The sequence below is a fragment of the Macaca fascicularis genome, chromosome 1, assembly GCF_037993035.2.
Source record: "Macaca fascicularis isolate 582-1 chromosome 1, T2T-MFA8v1.1".
Taxonomy (NCBI): Eukaryota; Metazoa; Chordata; class Mammalia; order Primates; family Cercopithecidae; genus Macaca; species Macaca fascicularis.
In genome coordinates, this window is record NC_088375.1 from 59701070 (window position 1) to 59724344 (window position 23275).

Sequence of the window (23275 nt, forward strand, 5' to 3'; positions counted from 1 at the left end):
CAGGAGTCCTGGGTCCCATTGGCTGCAGCGGGAAACGGTGAACCAATCCTCATAGGCCTTAACGCCCTCCTCTCGGGGTCACTTCCGCCTCTGGGGTCAGGCTCCGCCCAGCTTGCCCGGCATCACTCGCGGCGTTGGAGTCAACATGGAGGAGTACGCGCGAGAGCCTTGGTGAGCCTCACCGCTGTCTTTGCATTTCTCTTGCCCGCCTGCCCACTGCCCTCCTTCTCCCCTGTCCATGCTCCCAAGGTGCAAGCCAGACTCAACCGCAGCCTTGTCGACTTGGGCCTGGTAACTGTGGGCAATGCAGTCTTTCACGGCCAGTCGGCTTAGCCCTGTACCCACTACCTTCCCGGCCTCGTGAGCCTCGCTCTCCCAACCCAGCACCCGTGTGATCCTGTGGTGGATGGTAGAGAGGTCCAGACTTGAGTTTGATAGAACCTCGGAACCTCCTCCCAACGCAGGGCATAATCGACCTTATGCGGGGCCAGTTATAATCCCCTCTGTTCGCCGAGGTGACCTTGGGCGCGTCCCTCCGTCTCGCCTTGCTCAGTTCCTGCGTTGAGGAACTGAAGAACAAGCATTTGAGGGAGTGTCATTCTTGAGGTTTTACTTGTATCATGATAGGTGTCCGCAGAGCGAAGCATTTTAAGTGAATGGAACATAGATTTTAGCCAAGGGGTCTGGATAAGCTGCTTTAGACAGTGGGGGCATGTTTTTTTCTCCTTGGAATCCTTTCTTGTGGGTAGAGGGGGACAAAAATTACCTGGGAAATAGGAAGAGGTAATAGCATGTGTTCTCCGAAAAGCCATGGACAGAAATTCATTCTTTCATCCAGCGTTTATTGAATGTGAATAAACCAGACACATAGATAATTATAAAACGATGTAATTGCTGTCAGAAGTCTCAGGTTGCGAGAGTTTAAAGTTTCTGGGGTCATAAGTAAAAAATCAAATCTTGATATTTCGATTAATCATTTGTTTTATTGTGTGAGAGCAGCAACCAAGATGTCCTCAATTTGTGAAAGTGCCCAGGACCTTGAGTTATTACTCTGTTATCCTAGCCTTGAATTATTACTCTGCTTTCCTAGCCTTGTTGCCTGTTTCGTGTTCCCTTCTCTCCTAAATGGCATACAAAATGTAAGTTTTAGGGTCTCCTGGCTCTTCAAACTTATCTTCTTCAAAGCAGTTATCCTCCATTCTGGATTGTGCTCAGATATGTAGGACTCAGCACACTGTAAATAGCTGTTTGATGTAGTATAATGACACAGGTTAGCAGAGGATTAAAATATTTAACTATGTTGAGTTAGAGATCTTAGAAAAATAAGGCCAGGCGTGGTGGATTACACCTGTAATCCCAGCACTTTGGAAGGCCGAGGTGGATCACGAGGTCAGGAGTTTGAGACCAGCCTGGCCTATATGGTGAAACCCCGTCTGTACTAAAAATACAATTATTTGCCGGGCGTCGTGGCGCACACCTGTAGTCCCAGCTACTCGGGAGGCTGAGGCAGGAGAATCGCTTGAACCCGGGAGACAGGTTTCAGTGAGCCAAGATCGCGCTATTGCACTGCAGCCTGGGTGATAGAGTGAGACTCCATCTCAAAAAAAAAAAAAAATTCTTAGAAAAATACTGGGTTTTCATTTAGTAAATCGTTAGGTAACCCCTTAACATTCAGTACGTATGTCCTGAAACAATATAATCAGTTACCTGGTTAGCTTTGTAGTCAAAACTGCTTTGATTTTTTGACTGCCCTGTTTGGTCATAGCACTTCCTCAAGTCATTTTATAGGCCAAATATTTATTGGTTGCAGTGGGTCCTGCAATATAATCTGTTCCATTATAATCCTTACTGTATTAGCAAAGATTTTATGGTTTGTGAATGAGAAATGTGGTCTTTTTTTTCCCCCTCTGTTCTTAGCCCATGGCGAATTGTGGATGACTGTGGTGGGGCCTTTACGATGGGTACCATTGGTGGTGGTATCTTTCAGGCAATCAAAGGTTTTCGCAATTCTCCAGTGGTAAGTGGGTGAATGGTCTTATTTTATCATCACTTGAAGTGTGGGTTTGATATTACTGGTGGTCCCATCAGTGGCTTAGAAATGTACTTCTAGGCCGGGCGCGGTGGCTCAAGCCTGTAATCCCAGCACTTTGGGAGGCCGAGACGGGTGGATCACGAGGTCAGGAGATCGAGACCATCCTGGCTAACACAGTGAAACCCCGTCTCTACTAAAAAATACAAAAAAACTAGCCGGGCGAGGTGGCGGGCGCCTGTAGTCCCAGCTACTCAGGAGGCTGAGGCAGGAGAATGGCCTGAACCCGGGAGGCGGAGCTTGCAGTGAGCTGAGATCCGGCCACTGCACTCCAGCAAGGGGGACAGAGTGAGACTCCGTCTCAAAAAAAAAAAAAAAAAAAAAAAAAAAAAAGAAATGTACTTCTAATATATTTTTTGTTGCTTCTTTTTTTTTGTTATAGGGAGTAAACCACAGACTACGAGGGAGTTTGACAGCTATTAAAACCAGGGCTCCACAGTTAGGAGGTGAGCAGAATTTTCATTTTAAGTGAACTGTTTTTTTCTGTTTATTTGAAGATGGAGCTATTTTTATTTTTAGATTATAACAATTAATGATTTTAGTTTGGTCTAACAGTTTGTCACAAACATATATCCCTATAGTTTCTTCTTGATTTTTAGTTTGTTTGAAAAATTAACCTGAATTATGATAGCCATTTGAAAATCTTGTCTCCATCCTTCAGATACTCTGTGATTTTTTTTCACCCTTCTCCAGAAGAAAGTGTGTTTAAAGCTCAGGTTTGAGGCTGGGCATGGGTCGTAATCCCAGCACTTTGGGAGGCCAAGGTAGGCAGATCACCTGAGGTCGGGAGTTCGAGACCAGCTTGACCAACATGGAGAAACCCCATCTCTACTAAAAATACAAAATTAGCTGGGCATGGTGGCGCATACCTGTAATCCCAGCTACTCAGGAGACTGAGGCAGGAGAATCACTTGAACCCGGGAGGCAGAGGATGCAGTGAGCCAAGATCACGCCATTGCACTCCAGCCTGGGCAACAAGAGCAAAACTGTCTCAAAAAAAAAGCTCCATCCTGGCTAACACGGTGAAACCCTGTCTCTACTAAAAAATACAAAAAATTAGCCGGGCGAGGTGGCGGGCGCCTGTAGTCCCAGCTACTCCGGAGGCTGAGGCAGGAGAATGGCGTAAACCTAGGAGGCGGAGCTTGCAGTGAGCCGAGATCCGGCCACTGTACTCCAGCCTGGGCGACAGAGCGAGACTCCGTCTCAAAAAAAAAACCAAAAACCAAAAAAACCTCAGGTTTGTGAGTCAGGAACGATAGCTTCTGAGGTAACATAAAGCTGAAGAGAATTTGATCTGAAGGATTGGGGTTTCATGCAGGAGAAAACCAATCAAGCTGACTGGGCTGTTCTCCAAGGTTAGTTTTGGGACATTGTGCAGAGGTCATTGCAAAATTTGAAAAGATTCTATTCATTGTACTTTGTAAACTTGGTTATTCAGAAGCTGGGAAAAGGGAGGTGACAAAAAATGTTCGTAGATTATATTCACTTACAAAGGTATAGTCAGGGCTGGGTGCAATGGCTCATGCCAGTAATCCCAGCACTTTGGGAGGCTGAGTTGATCTGATAGCTTGAGCTCGAGAGTTGGAGACCAGCCTGGGCAGCATGGCTGCCCATTTCCCCAGAAAAATGCAAAAATTAGCCAGGCGTTGCAGCATGTGCCTGTGGTCCCAGCTACTAGGGAGGCTGACAGGGACAGATCAGTTGAACCTGGGAGGTTGAGGCTGCAGTGAGATTGCGCCACTGCACTGCAGCCTGGGTGACAGAGTGAGACCCTGTCTCAAACAGCAACGAAAACAAACAGACAACACAAGGGTATAGTTAGATTGGAGAGACCGTATATAAGACATGAAAAAGACTTAATACTTCAGGCGTTCCTTAGAAGTTTTGGGTATCAAAATAATCTTCTCTTTGCTTTTCTTAACTCTCACAGTAATGAAGAAGTTAGTACTATTATTATCTCCCATTTTCCAGATGAGGAAATTTAGGCCTTGAGGGTTGAGGTAATGTTGTATCTTTTTCCTTTTTTTCCTCTGTAATAATTATCTACCCTGGAAAGTAATTAGTAACTAATTTCTGTTTTGGTGTTGGTGGTTATTGTGTTGTTCAAGAATGATAAGTGGTATTAAAGTTCACACCAAACCCTGAATCTCTAGTATATGCAGAAGCCATATAGGTTTTTGCTTGTTTTTTGAGAGGCTGCTTCTATCACCTTATGCATTTTCAGTAAGTTAAAATACCATCAGGTAATTGTCACTGCCAAAAGATACCTGTGAAGACATAACAACTAAATTGTTGCTGGGCGCGGTGGCTCACGCCTGTAATCCCAGCACTTTGGGAGGCCGAGGCGGGCGAATCACAAGGTCAGAAGATCTGAGACCATCCTGGCTAACGTGGTGAAACCCTGTCTCTACTAAAAATACAAAAAAATTATCCAGGCGTGGTCGCGGGCACCTGTAGTCGGGAAGCTGCGGCAGGAGAATGGCGTGAACCTGGGAGGCGAAGCTTGCAGTGAGCCCAGATCCCGCCACTGTACTCCAGCTGGGGTGACAGTGAGACTCTGTTTCAAAAAATAAATAAAACTAAATGTAATGTGGTACTGTGGAACAGAAAAAGGACGTTAACAAACTAAGGAAATCTGAATTAAGTATGGACTTGAGTTAATAGTAATGAGTCAACCAGGCACAGTGGCTCACACCTGTAATCCCAGTACTTTGGGAGGCTGAGGCAGTGGATTACCTAAGGTTGGGAGTTCGAGACCATCCTGGCCAATATGGTGAAACCTCATCTCTACTAAAAATACAAAAATTAGCCGGTTGTGGTGGCAGGCACCTGTGGGTTATTAGTTGTGACAAATGCTCCATGCTAATGTTGATGTTGGTAATAGGGAAAACTGGAAAAGTTTGTGTTTTCTTACAAAGCAGGTGAAATAGAGGAAGGGTGAGTGGTGGTGTGAGTGAATTGGAATTATCCATTTCAAATCCTTGAGGTTAGCCTTTTTTAGGAAGCTATTGAGAAGTTTTTATGGTATTTTAAAAATACTACAATGGTTTTTTTATTAATTTGGTGAGTATTTACTAAGGCATTCAGATCAAGGTGCAGGGACAGGCAGTATGGGAAAATCATAGTTGTGTTCTGAAAGGTATTATATTTTCTTTTTTTTTTTTTTTAGATGGGGGTCACTCAGGCTGGAGTGCAGTGGCACAATCTTGGCTCACTGCAACCTCTGCCTCCCAGGTTCAAGTGATTCTCCCGCCTCAACTTCCAGAGTAGCTGGAATTATAGGCACGCGCCACCACAGCCTGGATAATTTTTGTATTTTTAGTAGAAACGAGGTTTCACCATATTGGTTAGGCAGGTCGCAAACTCCCTATCTCAGGTGATCCGCCTATCTCAGCCTCCCAAAGTGCTGAGATTACAGGCATGAGCCACCACTCCTGGCCTTAGGTCTTATATTTTCTTTCTTTTTTTTTCTTTTTTTGAAACGGAGTTTCACTCTTGTTGCCCAGGCTAGGGTGCAGTGACGCGATCTCGGCTCACGTCAACTTCCGCCTCTCTGGTTCAAGCAATTCTCCATCCTCAGCCTCCCAAGCAACTGAGATTATAGGTGCACGCGGCCACTCCTGGCTAAGTTTCTTGTATTTTAGTAGAGATGGGGTTTCACTGTGTTGCCCAGGCTGGTCTCGAACTCCTGAGCTCGGGCAGTCCACCCGCCTGGGCCTCCCAAAGTGCTAGGATTACAGACATGAGCCATCCTGCCTGGCCTAGGTCTTACATTTTCATAGAGAAAGTAAGATAGGATTTCGACATGTCCCTGTTATTCTTTGAGCACTTTCTTTCATTTTTGGAATAAGACATTTAGGCTCATCTTGTACTTTTCATGCCCTAGCTGTGGGCAGGGCAGCTTTTCCTGTCGTAGCCATTTCTCCAAAGAGCCCTGGTTCCTTTTAGTTGCGAATGGTATTTAGGGCCAGGAGTGGTGGTTCACACCTATAATCCCAGCACTTTGGGAGGCCAAAGCAGGAGGATGGCTTGAGCCCAGGAGTTCAACACCCTTGACAACTTAGAGAGAATGCCTCTCTACAAAAAAAATTTTGTTAAAGAAAGGAAAAATCAAGAATGGTATACAATCTATATTTCTGTATATCTCTACATATTGAAAATCACAAGTTTACTTTGATATCTTGTATTTCTAATTCAGCCCCATAGGATTCATTATTTTCTTCCTTTTCATATGTATACCTGCCTTCTTAACCTGCTTGGGCTATGGTACCCCACAACAGGCTGCCCTTTGTCAGGGTATACTCTCACACTCCATGCCAGGCTGCCTTCCTTGAGAATCTCTCTCTTGCTTGGGCTCTAAAACCTTGTTCTAGGCTGTCCAGGTGTGTACACATTCGCCTCATCTGGCTCTGGATCCTCACACCAGACTACCCTTTCTGGATCTTCTCCTCATCCTGCTTAGACTCAAACTCTCCATTCTCATCAGTAGCCAAAACTTATTCTGGCAATGATTTTCAGGGGAAGGCTCTCCTGAGATTTTAGGCTCTCGTGAGGAAATGGGAGGGTCTTGTCAGAAAATTTTAGTGAGGTAATTCTAATACACCTAGACATCATAGCTGTCTCCCAGGGCATAGAACTACTGAGAAGAAATAACTGGTTTATTTTTACATAGGATGTGATATCTAATATTGGACTAAAAATGAGGACGCTTATGCTATACTCCACTGGTACTATCCACTAGATTTAACTGATAATGTGAGAATTGGAAAAAGATCCTGGAGATGCTCTGGTTCAGACATTTGGTGGAACTCCATTTATTGCTCTTGTTAACACAAGTTACCTCCTACCCTAAGATTTCAAAGGGTAAAGATTAAAGTGACTGCTTTGTGCAGCTTTTCTTCTTTCTTTCTTTTCTTTTTTTGGCTAATCAAGTGGAGCAGTGAAAATAGAGACAACAAAGAAAGGGCCAGCCACTTTTTTCTTTAATCCTATTAAATATAATAACTTTATATGATGCAAGTCTTACGTATTCATTTTAGAAGACTTGGAAAATATAGAAAAACACAAAGGAATGAAATCATGTCACGTCATCCAGAAATGCTGACAATTAAAACCTTAGTGTTGTCTTTTTAGATTTTGTTTGTACTTGTATATGTATGTATGTGTGTGGGTCTTTGTTTATTTTGCGATATTGTTTTTGTATTTAGATAGAGTTTAAGTGCAAAGTAATCTGCTGATTTAAGGTTGTTTTAAATTCATATCTGAGGAATAAAGGATAGAAAGGCAATTTCCATCCCTTTGATGTTCCATAATTCTAGCTATTTATATCATTCATTTGCCCCTTCAGCATGTATTGGCTTAAACCTGTAATACATTCCAGAATAGCTGGATTTCTTTTGTTTTCCCATCGATAATTTTCATAGAGTAGATGCTCGATGACATATAATGAAGAAAGGCCAAAAATAGAGGTAAGTGAAGCTATGAAAGAAAAGGAGAAGGAAAGAGGAAGCAGAGTAGTTTGATTTTGTTTATTGCTACTTAAACCAGAGAGATAGGTTGTTCTGGAAAGGTGATTTGCTTGTTTTTACACATACGCAACCTGACTCTTTTAGGTATATTTTCTAATATACCTAGACATCATAGCTGTCTCCCAGGGCATAGAACTTGGCTTATTTCTTTTTTGTTTGTTTGAGATGGAGTGTCGCTCTTGTTGCCCAAGCTGGAGTGCAGTGGCATGATCTTGGCTCACTGCAACCTCTGCCTCCCGGGTTCAAGTGATTCTCCTGCCTCAGCCTCCCCAGTAGCTGGGATTACAGGTGCCCGCCACCACACCCGGCTAATTTTTATATTTTTAGTAGAGACGGGGTTTTGCCATGTTAGCCAGGCTGGTCTTGAACTCCTGGCCTAAGATGATCCACCCACTTCAGCTTCCCAAAGTGCTGGAATTACAGATGTGAGCCATGGCGCCTGGCTGGCTTATTTCTTTTAGGCTTTGGGCCATTGCTAATTTTCCAGCTGATACAATACAATCCAGCTTTATTCAAAAGATAAGTATTCTGACTCTTGTTCAGTGTTTATTCAAACTTGTGTTTGCATGTATTGGACTATAAGAGTTTTGAGAATATAGTGAGTGTTGTTTTTGACTTCATACTTTAAATGGAAGATGAAATTTAAATTAGTATTTGCTTGTTTCTTTTTACAATACAATAGGTAGCTTTGCAGTTTGGGGAGGCCTGTTTTCCATGATTGACTGTAGCATGGTTCAAGTCAGAGGAAAGGAAGATCCCTGGAACTCCATCACAAGTGGTGCCTTAACGGGAGCCATACTGGCAGCAAGAAGTAAGTAGTCATTATAGAAGTCACACTTTTTGGAAAACCTCATCTGCCTTAATTGAATGACATCTGTAATATATAAAACTGATTATTGACCAGGCACATTGGCTCATGACTGTAATTCCATCGCTTTGGGAGGCTGAGGCAGGTAGATTGCATGAGCCCAGGAGCTTGAGATCAGCCTGGGCAATATAGGAAGACCTGGTCTCTACAAAAAAAAAATGTAATTAGCTGGGTGTGTTGGTGCATGCCTATAGTCCCAGCTACTCATGAGGCTGAGGCAGGAGGATCCCTTGAGCCACCACACTCTATCCTGGGCAACAGAGCGAGACCCTGCTTCAAAAATAATAATAATTATAAAAAACGAGCATTGCTTAATTTGGCATAGCATAAATATACAGTATATGGTGATTTGAAAAAAAAAGTAAGGGGATCTCTTTATTTGGAATATTTAAGAATGAGAGAGCATGGAATTCTAACCCATATATTACAGTGGTTGAGAGCACTTCAGGTCCCAGTTCTGCCATTAATTAGCTGTATGACTGGTCAGTTTACCAAACTTTATGCTATAATTTCTTCACCAGTAATCTGGAGTTAGTTAATAATTATACCTGCCATATAGAATTGTTATGAATAAGGAAGTTAGAACCATCTTCTGGATCCTCAGGACAGAGAGCAAACCAGAATTCCTTTGAGCTTAGTGGTTTAGACCAAGGGGTTTGCAAACTATTTCTGTAAAAGGCCAGATAGTGAATATTTTAGGCTTTGTGGGTTATGTGGTCTTTGTCATAGCTACCTAACTCTGCTGTCATAGCATGAAAGCAGCCATGGATAATACATAAACGAAACAGTTTGGCTATGTTTCAGTAAAACTTTATTTTTTTTCTTGAGACGGAGTCTCACTTTCACCCAGGCTGGAGTTCAGTGGCACAACCTTGGCTCACTGCAACGTCCGCCTCCCGGGTTCAGGCAATTCTCCTGCCTCAGCCTCCTGAGAAGCTGGGACTACAGGTGCCCACCACCACTTCCGGCTAATTTTTGTATTTTTAGTAGAGACGGGGTTTCACCATGTTGGCCAGGCTAGTCTCAAACTCCTGACCTCATGATCTGCCCGCCTTGGCCTCCCAAAGTGCTGGGATTACAGGCATGAGCCACCACACCCGGCCTTTCAGTAAAACTTTATTTACAAAAACAGGCAGCGGGTGGCCTGTGGGCGGCCGTAGTTTACTGATTTTGGGTCTTAGGCAGTAAGAGTTTGGGAATTGGAGGAGCCTGTAGCCATATGGACAGTTCTCTTCTTTACTATCTCTTACAGTAAACTAGATTTCTGTAAAAAATAATCTCTTTGTTATTAATGTCTTCAGATGGACCAGTGGCCATGGTTGGGTCAGCTGCAATGGGTGGCATTCTCCTAGCTTTAATTGAAGGAGCTGGTATCTTGTTGACAAGATTTGCCTCTGCACAGTTTCCCAATGGTGAGTCTTCTTTTTGCTTAAAACTATAGCTCAGACGTTTTGGAATGGTTTTCTGATGTTAAGAAAGAACATACTTTGCCTGCTAAAATGTGTGGTATGTATTAATATGCTGTGGTTCATGAGGACTGTGATAATAGGTAAAAAATGAACATGTTACATTTAGTCACAATAACAAAAATTTTTTGTATAAATTTGCTGTTGATCTTTCTTTATAGTACTTAGGGTTTATCAGTGCTCATGTATTGCAATAAATGTCTGATCATTTTAAAGGGACTTGAAGAATGGATCTGCAGATGTGTAGCAATGATGATGGTCAATTGACAATTTAGTATTGTATAGCTACATGCCAGACACTGTTTTACGTAGTGAACAGGACAGTCCCTGCCCTCAAGGACTTACATTCTGGTAGGGGGAGACAGACTAACACATTAACAGATAAATTAGCTTATTTTAGATAGTGTTGCTTGTTTTGAAGAAGAGAGTAGTGAAAAGTGACTTATATTTGGGAAGGTCACTTTAAGGTTAACAGGAGAAAATTTAGAATCTTAGAAAATTTGTTAGCCTGGCTAATTTTATATTCGTTTAATTCGTTGTCTGTTTTTCTTCCTATCTGATGCATAGGGTAATAATTAAATTGTGGGCTGAATGATCATTACATGGTTATAGAATGTGCTCTCAGCTGATTAGCCAGGCATAATGGCTCACACCTGTAGTCCTAGCTACACAGGAGGCACGAGAATCAGTTGAACCTGGGAGATGGAGGTTGCAGTGAGCCGAGATCACACCACTGCACTCTAACCTGGTCGACGGTGCGAGACTCTGTCTCAAAATGAAACAAAACAAAAAACTTCTGTCAAGATGGTCCATTCCTGTAGATGGTCCATTCGTGTAGTTCAGCTACTCAGGAGGCTACTCACTTGAACCCAGGAGTTCAAGGCCAGCCTGGGCAACACAGCAAGACCCCATCTCTTAAAAAAATTTTCAGTGTCTAAATGAAAATATCCCTTGACAGTGGAAGGATGCAGAAAGATATTGTGAGGTGGCCAGGCACAGTGGCTCACACCTGTAATCCTAGCATTTTGGGAGGCTGAGGCAGGCAGATCACTTGAGGTCAGGAGTTTGAGAGCAGCCTGACCAACATGGTGAAACCGCATCTCTACTAAAAATACAAAAATTAGCCGGGCGTGGTGGCACACGCCTGTAATCCCAGCTCCTCGGGAGGCTGAGGCACAAGAATCACTTGAACCTGGGAGGCGGAGGTTGCAGTGAGCTAAGATCACGCCATTGTACTCTAGCCTGGGTAACAGAGCAAGACTTCGTCTCAAAAAATATATATATATATATATGTGTATATATACATGTATGTATATATATATATGTGTATATATACATGTATGTATGTATATATACACACGTATATATACATGTGTGTGTGTATATATATATATAGAGAGAGAGAGAGAATAATAGTGGTGAAAATTTGACCTGGCATTTGGGAAAGAAACATGCAGAATAGTGAGACATGTTGAAAATTATTTTTGGAGCTTGGAAAACATTCAGCATGAAGTTAGGAATAGATCATACATCCCAATTTGCTTTGATTTCCTTGAGGCACCTAGCAAGAGATTCAGTATCTTTTTGGCACAATTTTCAAGTGCACTGCTTGTTAAATGCCAATGAGGTAATCTGGATGACCCTGCAGACCCTCTCACCTTCTGTTTGTTTTTCATTCCTTACTTCTGAGTTAACACTCTGTTGGGATGGTCACTTTCCAATTTTGTTTTGACCGCCTCAGTGTGAAAGACTTCACATAAAACATCAAAAAAGTTCCATATTTGTAGAAATTCAGAAATGTATATAGCAAAAACTTAAATAGTTACATTGTCTCATAGAAATTAGCCTTGAGTACTTTGTTTTAGGCTTTTTTCCTGGGAGGGAATCTCCTTTTTATTTTATTTATTTATTTTAATTTTTTTTGAAACAGAGTCTCTGTGACCCAGGCTGGAGTGCAGTGATGCAATCTTGGCTCACCGCAGCCTTAACCTCCTGGGCTCAGGCGATCCTCCCACCTCAGCCTCTTGAGCAGCTGGGACTATAGGTGTGCACCGCCACACCCAGCTAATTTTTATATTTTTTGTAGAGATGAGGTCTCTGCCCCTGATCCTGAACCCCTGGGCTCAAGTGATCCTCCCGCCTCAGCCTCCCAAAGTTCTGGGATTAGAGGGGTGAGCCACCGTGCCCAGCTGGAATCTCCTTTTGAGTAATTAAAACTCAGCATTTATATAGAAGCAGCCTAAAAGAGGTGAATTTATTTTTAGACAGGAGATGTGTTTCTGAAAAGCTGTGTAGGGGGGAATCTTTGAAGAGTTAATTATATTTTTCCAGTGAACTTACATGAAAATGTTTGTTTTTTGTTTTTTGGGGTTTTTTTTGAGACAGAGTCTCGCTGTGTCGCCTAGGCTGGATTGCAGTGGCACAATCTCAGCTTACTGCAACCTCCGCCTCGGGGGCGCAAGTGATTCTTCTGCCTCAGCCTCCTCAGTAGCTGGGACTACAGGTGCGCGCCATCATGCCTGGCTAATTTTTTTTTGTATTTTTAGTAGAGACACGGTTTCACCATATTGGCCAGGCTGATCTCGAACTCCTGACCTCGTGATCCGCCCGCCTTGGCCTCCCAAAGTGCCAGGAATGTGAGCCATCACGCCCAGCGAAAAGTTTTTAAAACAGTGGGAAAAGAGTAGATAGAACTGTATTTAAATGGCAACAGTGATTTTCTTTGGCTTATCTTTTTTTGTTGTTTTTGTTTTTGGTTTTTTTGTTTTTAGAAGAGTCTTGCTCTCTCGCCCAGGCTGGTGTGCAGTGGCGCAGTCTTGGCTCACTGCAACCCCCGCTTCCCGGGTTCAAGTGATTCTCCTGCCTCAGCTCCTGAGTAGTGGGGATCACAGGCACCCACCACCATGCCCCGCTAATTTTCATATTTTCAGTAGAGATGGGGTTTCTCCATGTTGCCCAGGCTGGTCTCAAACTCCTGACCTCAGGTGATCCGCCCACCTCAGCCTCCCAAAGTGCTGAGATTACAGGTGAGAGCCACCGTGCCCGGCTCTGGCTTATCTTTTTTACCCAGTTTCTTCTTAAGTTTTCTGTAATTAACAGATAATTGCATTTATAATGAAGTAAAAATATATGAGTGAAACACTTTGAAAGCTTCAGAGAATTCTACCACTGCCCTCTTTCTCTCTTCCAGATATTTTTTAGTCTATTTCAGTTTTTCTTAAAGGAGAAAAGATTGATTCATCCCCTAAAAGTCTTTTTTTTTAAAGCACTTTGTTTTTCTTAGTTCACAGGCTCTCCTATCCCTTGAAAATGAAAACTGCAAGACTTTGTTCAACAGCAAGCTATGTGGTGTCTTCCCATTTCAGAACTCATTCCCTACTTAATTGGTTACATAAATTGGATTACCAAGTTCTCTTAAAACATGACTAAGATACTTATACTTTGTGAAAATAATTTTAAATAGCTACTGAAAAATATGACAAGAAGTGGGAGAAACTCTTCTAATCTTGATATATGGCAGCTTGTTACAGCAATTGCTTTAAAAACTTGAAGTTTGCTTCTTGCTATAATTAATCTGTCTGACTTTGCTAGCATAGTGTTTGAGAACTGTTCATTCTGGAGCATAGCAAGCCAGTCTGTCATATGTTATACTAAATTCGAAGGTTCTCCAGTACTCTTATGGGAATTAGTTAGATCTATAAAGAAATTAGGGTTATAGCTGTAATTTAGCATATTATTTTTTTGTTGATTGATTTACTCTCTATAGAGACTCATTCCTTTTAATTATATAATATTCAGGTGATTTTTAAATCCTTTTTATTTCTCACTTGCAGGTCCTCAATTTGCAGAAGACCCCTCCCAGTTGTCTTCAACTCAGTTACCTTCCTCACCTTTTGGAGACTATCGACAATATCAGTAGGACTTCTTTCCTAGGATTTCTTTAACAGAACGAGTTGTAGTTCGAGAAGGATTTCAGAAGATCAAGTTGTACAGTCTGTTTTTAAAACCATAGGTGGGACAGCTATGGCCAATAGGCTATAAAGAGACATTTAGCACTTTTTTCTATTTAAAGGAACAAGGCGGGAGGGGTGCTAAAAGATAATACATTTATTTATTCACACTTGAATTACATTTGTGATCAAAATAAATGTTTAAATCGCTAAAGGAAAATACAATAAGTGCTTGAAAGATGAAGGACCAAAGGGCCAAAAAACAGTAAAATATGATCATCATCTCCTTGGGGACTTCTCTGCCTGGTTTTGTGTGTTCTGCTATTCAGACAATAAAAAGCTGGTGGAACTTACTCTTTCTTTTAAGATAAGTTGTAGACTTCGACGTTTCATGCTCATGTACTTCAAATAATGCATGTTTTGTAGTTAGTCCCTTATCACTTGAAGTGACTTATGAGAATTATGCAGAGCCAACATGGATCATTTCACAGTGAGATGCTTTATGGATTGAAGGATATGGTAAAATATTTATACTTTACTTTGAAAGTAAAATATACTATGTCTTGGTTTTGAGGATATTGGATACAAAACTCTCTTCCTTTAGGGCTGCTGAGTCTTGATTCCTGATCATCAGAAATTTCACCAGAAACAACTTGCTTCCAATATACCCAATTCTATATGAAGAATTCATGGAGAGTGTACTGGCACTGGAAGAGTTTAGTGTTTCATGTATGCTTGAAAATAAAATATGTACTGTGTTGAATGTGTTCCAAGTCCTCTGAAGCTGATCTTCATAAAGGATGTATTTTGGGGTCTGGTTGGGCCTAGAAAATGGATGAGGACTTCAGAACAGATCATTTTCTTGATAATATTGGAAGTGACATGTGGCCTTATAGGAGGCATGATATTAGTTAATTCCACATTTGCCTACATCTGTGGGAAATGGAGAACGAAGCCATGTGGGTACTGTAAATACATGTTTATCTTTTGGCCCAGTGCCATACATATGGTAGGCATTTAATTACTGATTGTGTTTGGATAATTTGGGAATTTTTTACTGTGGTAAAATATACATAAAATAATACTTATTAACTGTTTGTAAGTGTATAATTCAGTGGCATTGAAATACAGTCACAAGGTTGTATAACAGCCATCACTATGTATACCCAAAATGTTCTCATTATCATAAACATAAACTGTGTTTTATTTTTAGAGATAGGGTCTTACTCTGTCACCCAGGCTGGAATGCAGTGGCGCAGTCATAGCTTACTGCAGCCTTGAACTCCTGGCCTCGAACCATCCTTCTGCCTCAGCCTCCCACACACCATGCTGGGATTACAGGCATGAGCCACCATGTCCAGCCTTCACCAACATAAACTCTGTACCTGTTGAATAATAACTTCCCATTCTTTCCTCACTGCAACCGCTAGTAACCACAATTCTGCTTTCTGTCTGTGAATTTGCTTTTCTGGGTACTTTATATAAGTGAAATCATAAAATACTTGTTTTTGTGTGTCCGTCTTAATGCACTTAGCATGTTTTAAGGTCCATCCATGTTGTAGTATGTAGCAAAATTAATTTTTATGGCTGAATAATACTCCATAGTGTGCATATACCACATTTTATTTGATGATCAGTTAGGTTTTTTCTACCTTTTGGCTATTATGATTTATGGTGCTATGAACATTGGTGTGCAGCTATCTGTTTTCAACTCATTTTTGGTTCTTTTGGATATACACAAAAGAGTGGGATTACTGAGTCATGTGGTAGTTCTAGGTTTAACTTTTTTTTTTTTTTTTTTGTAAACAGAGTCTGACTGGGTGCAGTGGCTTACATCTGTAATCCCAGCACTGGGAGGCCGAGGCGGGCAGATCACAAGGTCAGGAGTTCGAGACCAGCCTGGCCAATATGGTGAAACCCCGTCTCAACTAAAAATACAAAAATTAGCCAGGCATGGTGGCGGGTGCCTGTAGTCCTAGCTACTTGGGAGCCTGAGGCAGGAGAATCGCTGGAACCTGTGAGGTGGAGGTTGCAGTGAACAGAGATTGCGCCACTGCACTCCAGCCTGGGTGACAGAGTGAAACTCCGTTTCAAAAAAAAAACAAACCAAAAAAGACATAGAGTCTTGTTCTGTTGCCCAGGCTGGAGTACAGTGGCATAATCATAGGTCACTGCAGCCTTGACCACCTAGACTCAAGGGATCCTCCCGCCTCAGCCTCCCAAGCAGCCACTTACTACAAGTGTGCACCCCATCTCTGGCTAAGTTTACATTTTATAGAGATAACGTCTCACTATGTTGTCCAGGCTAGTCTCCAGCTCCTGGCCTCAAGTGATCTTCCTGCTTTAGCCTCCCAAAATGCTGGGGTTATGAGTATGAGCCACCATCCCCAGCCGAATTGTTTAATAAATATTCTAAAACTAAATTTGGTATACTAGAGCTCAAGATAAAAAGTAAAAAAACTAAATTGTTTTAATTACTAAAATAAATAACTGGAGAAACAAGCAGATTAGGAAGGAGGTTTTCCCTAGGTCTTTACTAGAATAGTGAAATTAGTTTCTCACTTTTAAGGTTGAAATGCCCATCAGAAATACCCCATCTGTTTTTCTTTGTATCTGACACCTTGTGCCAAATTGGCATACAATAGTGGATTACTTTTCTTTCTTTTTTTTTTTTCGAGACAGAGTCTTGCACTGTTGCCCAGGCTGGAGTGTAGTGGCGTGATTCCAGCTCACTGCAACCTCTGCCTCCCAGGTTCAAGCGATTCTGCCTCAGCCTCCCAAGTAGCTGGGATTACAGGTGCCCAGCACCATGTCCAGCTAATTTTTTTGTATTTTTAATACCAACCGGGTTTCACCATGTTGGCCAGGCTGGTCTCGAACTCTTGATCTCGTGATTCACCCGCCTCGGCCTCCCAAAGTGCTGGGATTACAGGCGTGAGCCACAGTGCCCAGCACTTTCTTCTTTAAATAGAGACAGGGTTTTGCCACATTGCCCTGGCTGGTCTTGAACTCCTGGACTCAAACAATCCTCCCACCTTGACCTCCCAAAGTGCTGGCATTACAGGCATGAGCCACTGTGCCTGGTCGAAATAGTGGATTTCTGAATCAGGATTTGGAAGACATGGGTACAGCTGCACCTGCTATTGAAAGTGCATCTGTTTTCACATAGGAAATGTCTGCAAATTATGAAAGCATGGTCATAGCTCCACCCTGTGGCATGTTACTTTTAGTTAAAATTCATTGTCCAAATTCTATTCACGCCAGGCCCAGTGGCTCATGCCTGTAATCCCAGCACTTTGGGAGGCTGAGGTGGGTGGATCACTTGAGGCTGAGACTTGAGGTTTCACCATGTTGGTCAGGCTGATCTTGAACGCCTAACCTCAGGTGATCTGCCCGCCTCAGCCTCTCAAAGTGCTGGGATTATAGGCATGAGCCACTGCATCTGGCCTCTAATAATAATAGTAATAATAATAAGATAATTCAATCTGTTAGATCATGGGTGAGACCTTGTCTCTACTAAAATTCAAAAAATTTAGCTGGGCATGGTGGCATATATTTGTAACCCCAGCTGCTCAAAGGGGCTGAGGCAGCAGGATTCCTTGATCCTGAGAAATGGAGGGAGCAGTAAGCCGAGATCACACCACTGCACTCCAGCACACCACTGCACTCCAGCCTGGGCAACAGAGCAAGACCCTGTCTCAAAAACAAGAAAATTGACAATGGCTAACATCTTTAGCTAATAAGACAAATAATTATTGGATATTTTCCTTCCTTTTCCCCATGTTTTACATATTCTAGTCCTTTTCAGTGCATAAAGCTAGGAAATACGTAGTATATAATCCATGCACAGAAACTTCTGTTTATTTCTGTATGTGTCCTTATGTTATAAAACAAAAACTAAGTCCCTCCAACTCCAATCTAGCACCACGGGATTCATTCTAGCTGTCTCTCTTAGTTGTAATAGCAAGAAACCTGGCTTCTCATTATAATAATTTACTCATTTGTTCAATCCTGGTTACATATATTTTGGAGTTAGTAAACCATAGCTCTGAGAAATGGATTTGCCAGCTATAATAGTGTTTGTACACAGTTGTTTTCAGTCTTCAGTATCTATTCAAAACATGTTCCAAAGCTATTTGGATAGATACTGTGTTTTATAACACAAGGACACAAGGGTGCATGGCTCACGCCTGTAATCCTAGCACTTTGGGAGGCTGAGATGGGTGGATCACTTGAGGCCAGGAGTTAGATAGGCACCAGCCTGGCCAACATGGTGAAACCCCGTCTTTACAAAAAATACAAAAATTAGCCAGGCATGGTGGCGCACGCCTGTAGTCCCAGCTACTCTGAAGGTTGAGTCACAGGAATTGCTTGAACCCTGGAGGTGTAGATTGCAGTGAGCCAAGATCGTGCCACTGCAATCCAGCCTGGACAACAGAGCAAGACCCTGTCTCAAAAATAAAGGAAAAAAAAAAAGGGCCAGGTGCAGTGGTTCACACACCTGTAATCCCAGCACTTTGGGAGGTCAAGGCAGTTGGATCACCTGAGGTCAGGAGTTCGAGACCAGCCTGGCCAATATGGCAAAACCCCATCTCTACTAAAAATACAAAAATTAGCCAGGCGTGGTGGCATGCACCTGTAATCCCAGCTACTTGGGAGGTTGAGGCAGGAGAATGGCTTGAACCTAGGAGGTGGAGGTTGCAGTGAGCCCAGATCGTGCAACTGCACTCCATCTTGGGTGACAGAGCAAGATTCCATCTCAACAACAACAAAAGTATGATCTGTTAATTACTGGGAGAGGTGTGTAACGTTTCTTACTCTTGGTGAATTTGTCCGTTTTCTCTTGTATTCTGTTAATTTTTTTATTTTTTGATACAGGGTCTTGCTCTGTTGCCCAGGCTGGAGTGCAGTGGCATGATCTCGGCTCACTGCAGCCTTGACGTCCTGGGCTCAAGTGATCCTCCCACCTCGGCCTTCCAAGTAACTGGGACTACATGTGTTGACCACCGTGCCCAGCTAATTTTTGTATTTTTCTTAGAGACAGGGTTTCACCATGTTGGCCAGACTGGTCTCAAAATCCTGAGTTTAAGCAGTCCACCTGCCTTGGCCTCTCAAAGTGCTGGGATTACCAGCATGAGCCATTGTGCTCAGCCAATTTCTATTTTGTTTGTTTTGATACTGTATTATTAGATAGATAATACTCTAACATGTGAGTTAGAACACTAACAAGCAATTTATACCTAGGTATTTGTGAACTCCTTACCATCCCAGGTTTCTGCCTCCTCAACTTGAAGTAATACCATCCTGTCTTCTTATTTCTTTTCCTTGAGTGTTTTGTTTTGTTTTGTTTTGTTTTTTAGGTAAAGTCTTACTCTGTCGCCTAGGCTGGAGTACAGTGGCACAATCTCAGCTCACTGCAACCTTCGCCTCCAGGTTCATGTGATTCTCCTGCCTCAGCCTCCTGAGTAGCTGGGATAACAGACATGTGCCACCACACCGGGCTAATTTTTATATTTTTAATAAACATGGGGTTTCACCATGTTGGCCAGGCTAGTCTCAAAGTCCTGATCTGGCTACCTCAGCTTCCCGAAGTGCTGGGATTACAGGTGTGAGCCGCTGTGCGTGGCCGAGTTTTTTGTTTTTTTTTTAAATTTTAAACTACGTATCTCCCCATTTATTGGTTTGTGAGTTATATACTGTCTTCAATTTATATTAAGTGGTTTCCTTTAAAACTTTAATGCAGGCCGGGCGCGGTGGCTCAAGCCTGTAATCCCAGCACTTTGGGAGGCCGAGACGGGCGGATCACAAGGTCAGCAGATCGAGACCATCCTGGCTAACATGGAGAAACCCCGTCTCTACTAAAAAAATACAAAAAACTAGCCGGGCGAGGTGGCGGGCGACTGTAGTCCCAGCTACTCGGGAGGCTGAGGCAGGAGAATGGCGCAAACCCGGGAGGCGGAGCTTGCAGTGAGCTGAGATCCAGCCACTGCACTCCAGCCTGGGCGACAGAGCCAGACTCCGTCTCAAAAAAAAAAAAAAAAAAAAAAAAAAAAAAAACTTTAATGCAGATACTTAAGATCTCACATTTATTCCTACTCTCCATCTAATAATACAAGGAGCTTAGAATGCCTTAACTTCCTGCAGCCAATTAAGCCGACTGAGTTCCTTTCCTCATGGGGGCCCAGTGTGCAATGGCTGCAAACAGCAGCTTCCCTGGTAGTGATGCAGCCTGTTTGTTGTATGGGTTGCTCTAAAGGATCTTGGAGACAGTCCTTTCAGATGGATGTTCATGTTTCTGACCTTGCACTACCCCAGTGTAGGCTCCAAACAGGCATGTGAGGTGCCATTGGAAAGCCCCAGGGTACTGTGACCAGGGTTCACATTGGCCAAGTTATGTCCATCCGCACCAAGCTGCAGAACAAGGAGCATGTGATTGAGGCCCTGTGCAGGGCCAAGTTCAAGCTCCCCAGCTGCCAGAAGATCCACATCTCAAAGAAGTGGGGCTTCACCAAGTTCAATGCCAATGAATTTGAAGACATGGTGGCTGAGAAGCGGCTCATCCCAGATGGGTCAGGTACGTTCCCAATCATGGCGCTCTGGACAAGTGGCAGGCCCTGCACTCATGAGGGCTTCCACTGTGCTGCCCCCTCTTAATATTCACCAATAAATTCTACTTCCTGTCCACCTAAAAAAAAAAAAAAAATGCTTTCACTTCAATTACCCCTCTTTCTTACATACTTTAGGTCTGTTATTTTAGTTTTATCCTGATTCCCTCAAAAAACATTATTAGTATATTATTAGTGTTGTTTCTATACAGTTGTTTAAATTTATCTACTTTTTTTGCTGACTGTTCCTTTTTGCATCTCATTCCTTCCTTCAGTGATTCCTTTCCTTCTTGAAATAATTCCTGGCCTGGCGCAGTGGCTCACACCTGTAATCCCAGCACTTTGGGAGGCCGAGGGGGTGGGGGGGGCGGATCACCTGAGATCAGGAGTTTGAGACCAGCCTGGCCAACATGGTGAAACCCCGTCTCTACTTAAAATACAAAAATTAGCTGGGCGTGGTGGCAGGAGCCTGTAATCCCAGCTACTCGGGAGGCTAAGGTAGGAGAATTGCTTGAACTCAGGAGGCAGAGGTTGCAGTGAGCCGAGATCGTGCCACTGCACTCCAGCCTGGGGGACAAGAACTAGACTTCATCTCAAAAAAAAAAAATTCCTTTAGAATTTCTTTAGGAGTCTATGGATGGTAAATACTCTAAATTTTTATCTAAAAATCTGTGTTTTCCCTTTTTAATAGTTCATTTTTAATTTTATTTGTTATTTTTATAAAGACAGGGTCTCCCTATGTTGCCCAGGCTGGTCTGGAAATCCTTGGCTAAAGAGATCTTCCTGCTTCAGCCTCCTAAAGTGCTGGGATTACAGGCTTGAGCCACTGCATGTGACCAAATAATAGTTTAGTTGGGTATACAATTCCAATTTGACAGTTGGCTTTTTTTTCTCAGTATTTTGAAGATAATGTCTCTGGCTTGTATGTTATTAATGAGAGATCTGCCCTTGGTCCAATTTCTTATTCTGAGACGGAGGTTTGCTCTTGTTGCTCAGGCTGGAGTGTAATGGTGTGATCTTGGCTCACCACAACCTCCGCCTCCCTGGTTCAAGTGATTCTCCTGCCTCGGCCTCCAGAGTACCTGGGATTATAGGCATGTGCCACCATGGCCGGCTAATTTTATATTTTTAGTAGAGACAGGGTTTCTCCATGTTGGTCAAGCTGGTCTTGAACTCCCAGCCTCAGGTGATCCACCCACTTCGGCCTCCCAAAGTGCTGGGATTATAGGTGTGAACCACCACGCCTGGCCCCTTGGTCCAATTTCTAATTGCCATTCTTTTGTAGATAATCTGTCTCTTTTCTTTCACTGCTGTAAGATCTTTATGTCTTGGTTTTCTTCAATTTAACTAAAACATGTCTATAGATAGCTTTATTTTTATTTTTGCTTATAATTTATTGTAACTTTTTATTTTTATTTATTATTTTTTTTTTTTTGAGACAGGGTCTCACTCTGTCACCCAGGCTGGAGTACAGTGGCGCAGTGTTGGCTCACTGCAACCTCTGCCTCCCAGGCTCAAGCAATTCTCCTGCCTCAGCCTCCCAAGTAGCTGAGATTACAGATGTGTGCCACTACTGCCCGGCCAATTTTTCGTATTTTTAGTAGAGATGGGGTTTCACCATGTTGGCTAGGCTGGTTTTGAACTCCTGAGTTCAAATGATTCACCAGCCTCAGCCTCCCAAAGTGCTGGGATTACAGGCGTAACCCACTGCGCTCGGCCCTGTAACTTTTAAATCTATAGAATTATGCCTTTCTATAGAATGGAAAATTTGTGGCTATTATTTTGAAATGTCCATCATATGTTACATTGTAATCATTTACAAATAAAATGCATTGGGGGAGAGGTGGGTTGTGGTACAATCCTGAATTCTCTGAATTCCTGAATCTCTCTGCTGTAAGTTATTACAGTACCTTCTACAGGCCAGTTCTGAGGCAAACTAGACACTGTAGGAGCCATGCAGGGAAGCAGAAGTGGAAATGAGGTTCCTGGTATTCCTAGGAAGAAGTAAGGCTATACGGGGAAATAATATAATTCCTAAAATCTTTTTTTTTTTTTTTTTTTTGGATACAGGGTCTTGCTCTGTTGCCCCAGCTGGAGTGCAATGGTATGATCACGGCTCACTGCAGCCTTGACCTCCCAGGCCAAAGCAATACCCCTACATCATCTGAGTAGCCAGGACCACAGGTGTGCATCACCACACCCAGCTAATTTTTAAAAATATTTTTGTAGAGAGGGGATCTCCCTCTGTTGCCTAGCCTCGTCTTGAACTCCTGGGCTCAAGCAGTCCTCCCGCCTCAGCCTCCCAAAGTGTTGGGATTACAGACGTGAGCCACCACACCTGGCCTAAAATCTTTTACCCTTTAGCCAAGGATGACATCCTCTTCCTCTGTCAATATTTGACTAGAAGGATCAGGCTAGGCATCTCTTTGTTGTGCTCCCCGGCCTCCTTTTCTTCCCATATCAAGCACAGCACGTGGAAGTGTCATGACCTGTTTTCTTGTGCGTGTGCTAAAATGTGAGTTAGGCTATGAACACCACAGGGAGAGGAATTGTGCCAGACTTATTCCAACTGTACCCCAGGCACTTAGCTGAACAACTGGGGTCTAGTAGATACTCAGCAAAAGTGCATTGCACCAAAGACTGAATAATTTCAAGATAGGAGTATTCAATGTCTAATATGTACCAAGCATATCTACCATAAGCATTATTTCATGAAATAAAATAATTTCAACTCTATAAAACTAGGAAGCACAGAATAGAATACTATTT

At 42.7% G+C, this 23275-nt stretch overlaps 1 protein-coding gene and 1 non-coding gene across 2 annotated transcripts; both read left to right on the forward strand.

The window, feature by feature from the left end:
• Positions 1-128: 128 nt before the first annotated feature.
• Positions 129-14668, forward strand: TIMM17A (translocase of inner mitochondrial membrane 17A). The gene is made up of 6 exons (XM_005540414.4): positions 129-171; positions 1918-2017; positions 2472-2535; positions 8300-8428; positions 9787-9897; positions 13785-14668. Exons 1-6 carry the CDS (start codon positions 146-148, stop codon positions 13868-13870), a joined length of 516 nt encoding a protein of 171 aa, XP_005540471.1. The 5' UTR covers positions 129-145; the 3' UTR covers positions 13871-14668.
• A 5371-nt stretch (positions 14669-20039) lies between these two features.
• LOC123571084 (small nucleolar RNA SNORA70) lies at positions 20040-20173 on the forward strand. The gene has a single exon (XR_006695253.1). It is a non-coding gene; the product is annotated as a small nucleolar RNA SNORA70 (small nucleolar RNA).
• The last annotated feature ends 3102 nt before the right edge of the window (positions 20174-23275 follow it).

Coding starts and splice junctions, on each gene's coding strand:
- TIMM17A (XM_005540414.4), top strand. CDS start 146: ATGGAGGAGTACGCGCGAGAGCCTTG. Junction 2,018..2,471: donor GTTTTCGCAATTCTCCAGTG/GTAAGTGGGTGA, acceptor TTTTTGTTATAG/GGAGTAAACCACAGACTACG. Junction 2,536..8,299: donor CAGGGCTCCACAGTTAGGAG/GTGAGCAGAATT, acceptor ACAATACAATAG/GTAGCTTTGCAGTTTGGGGA.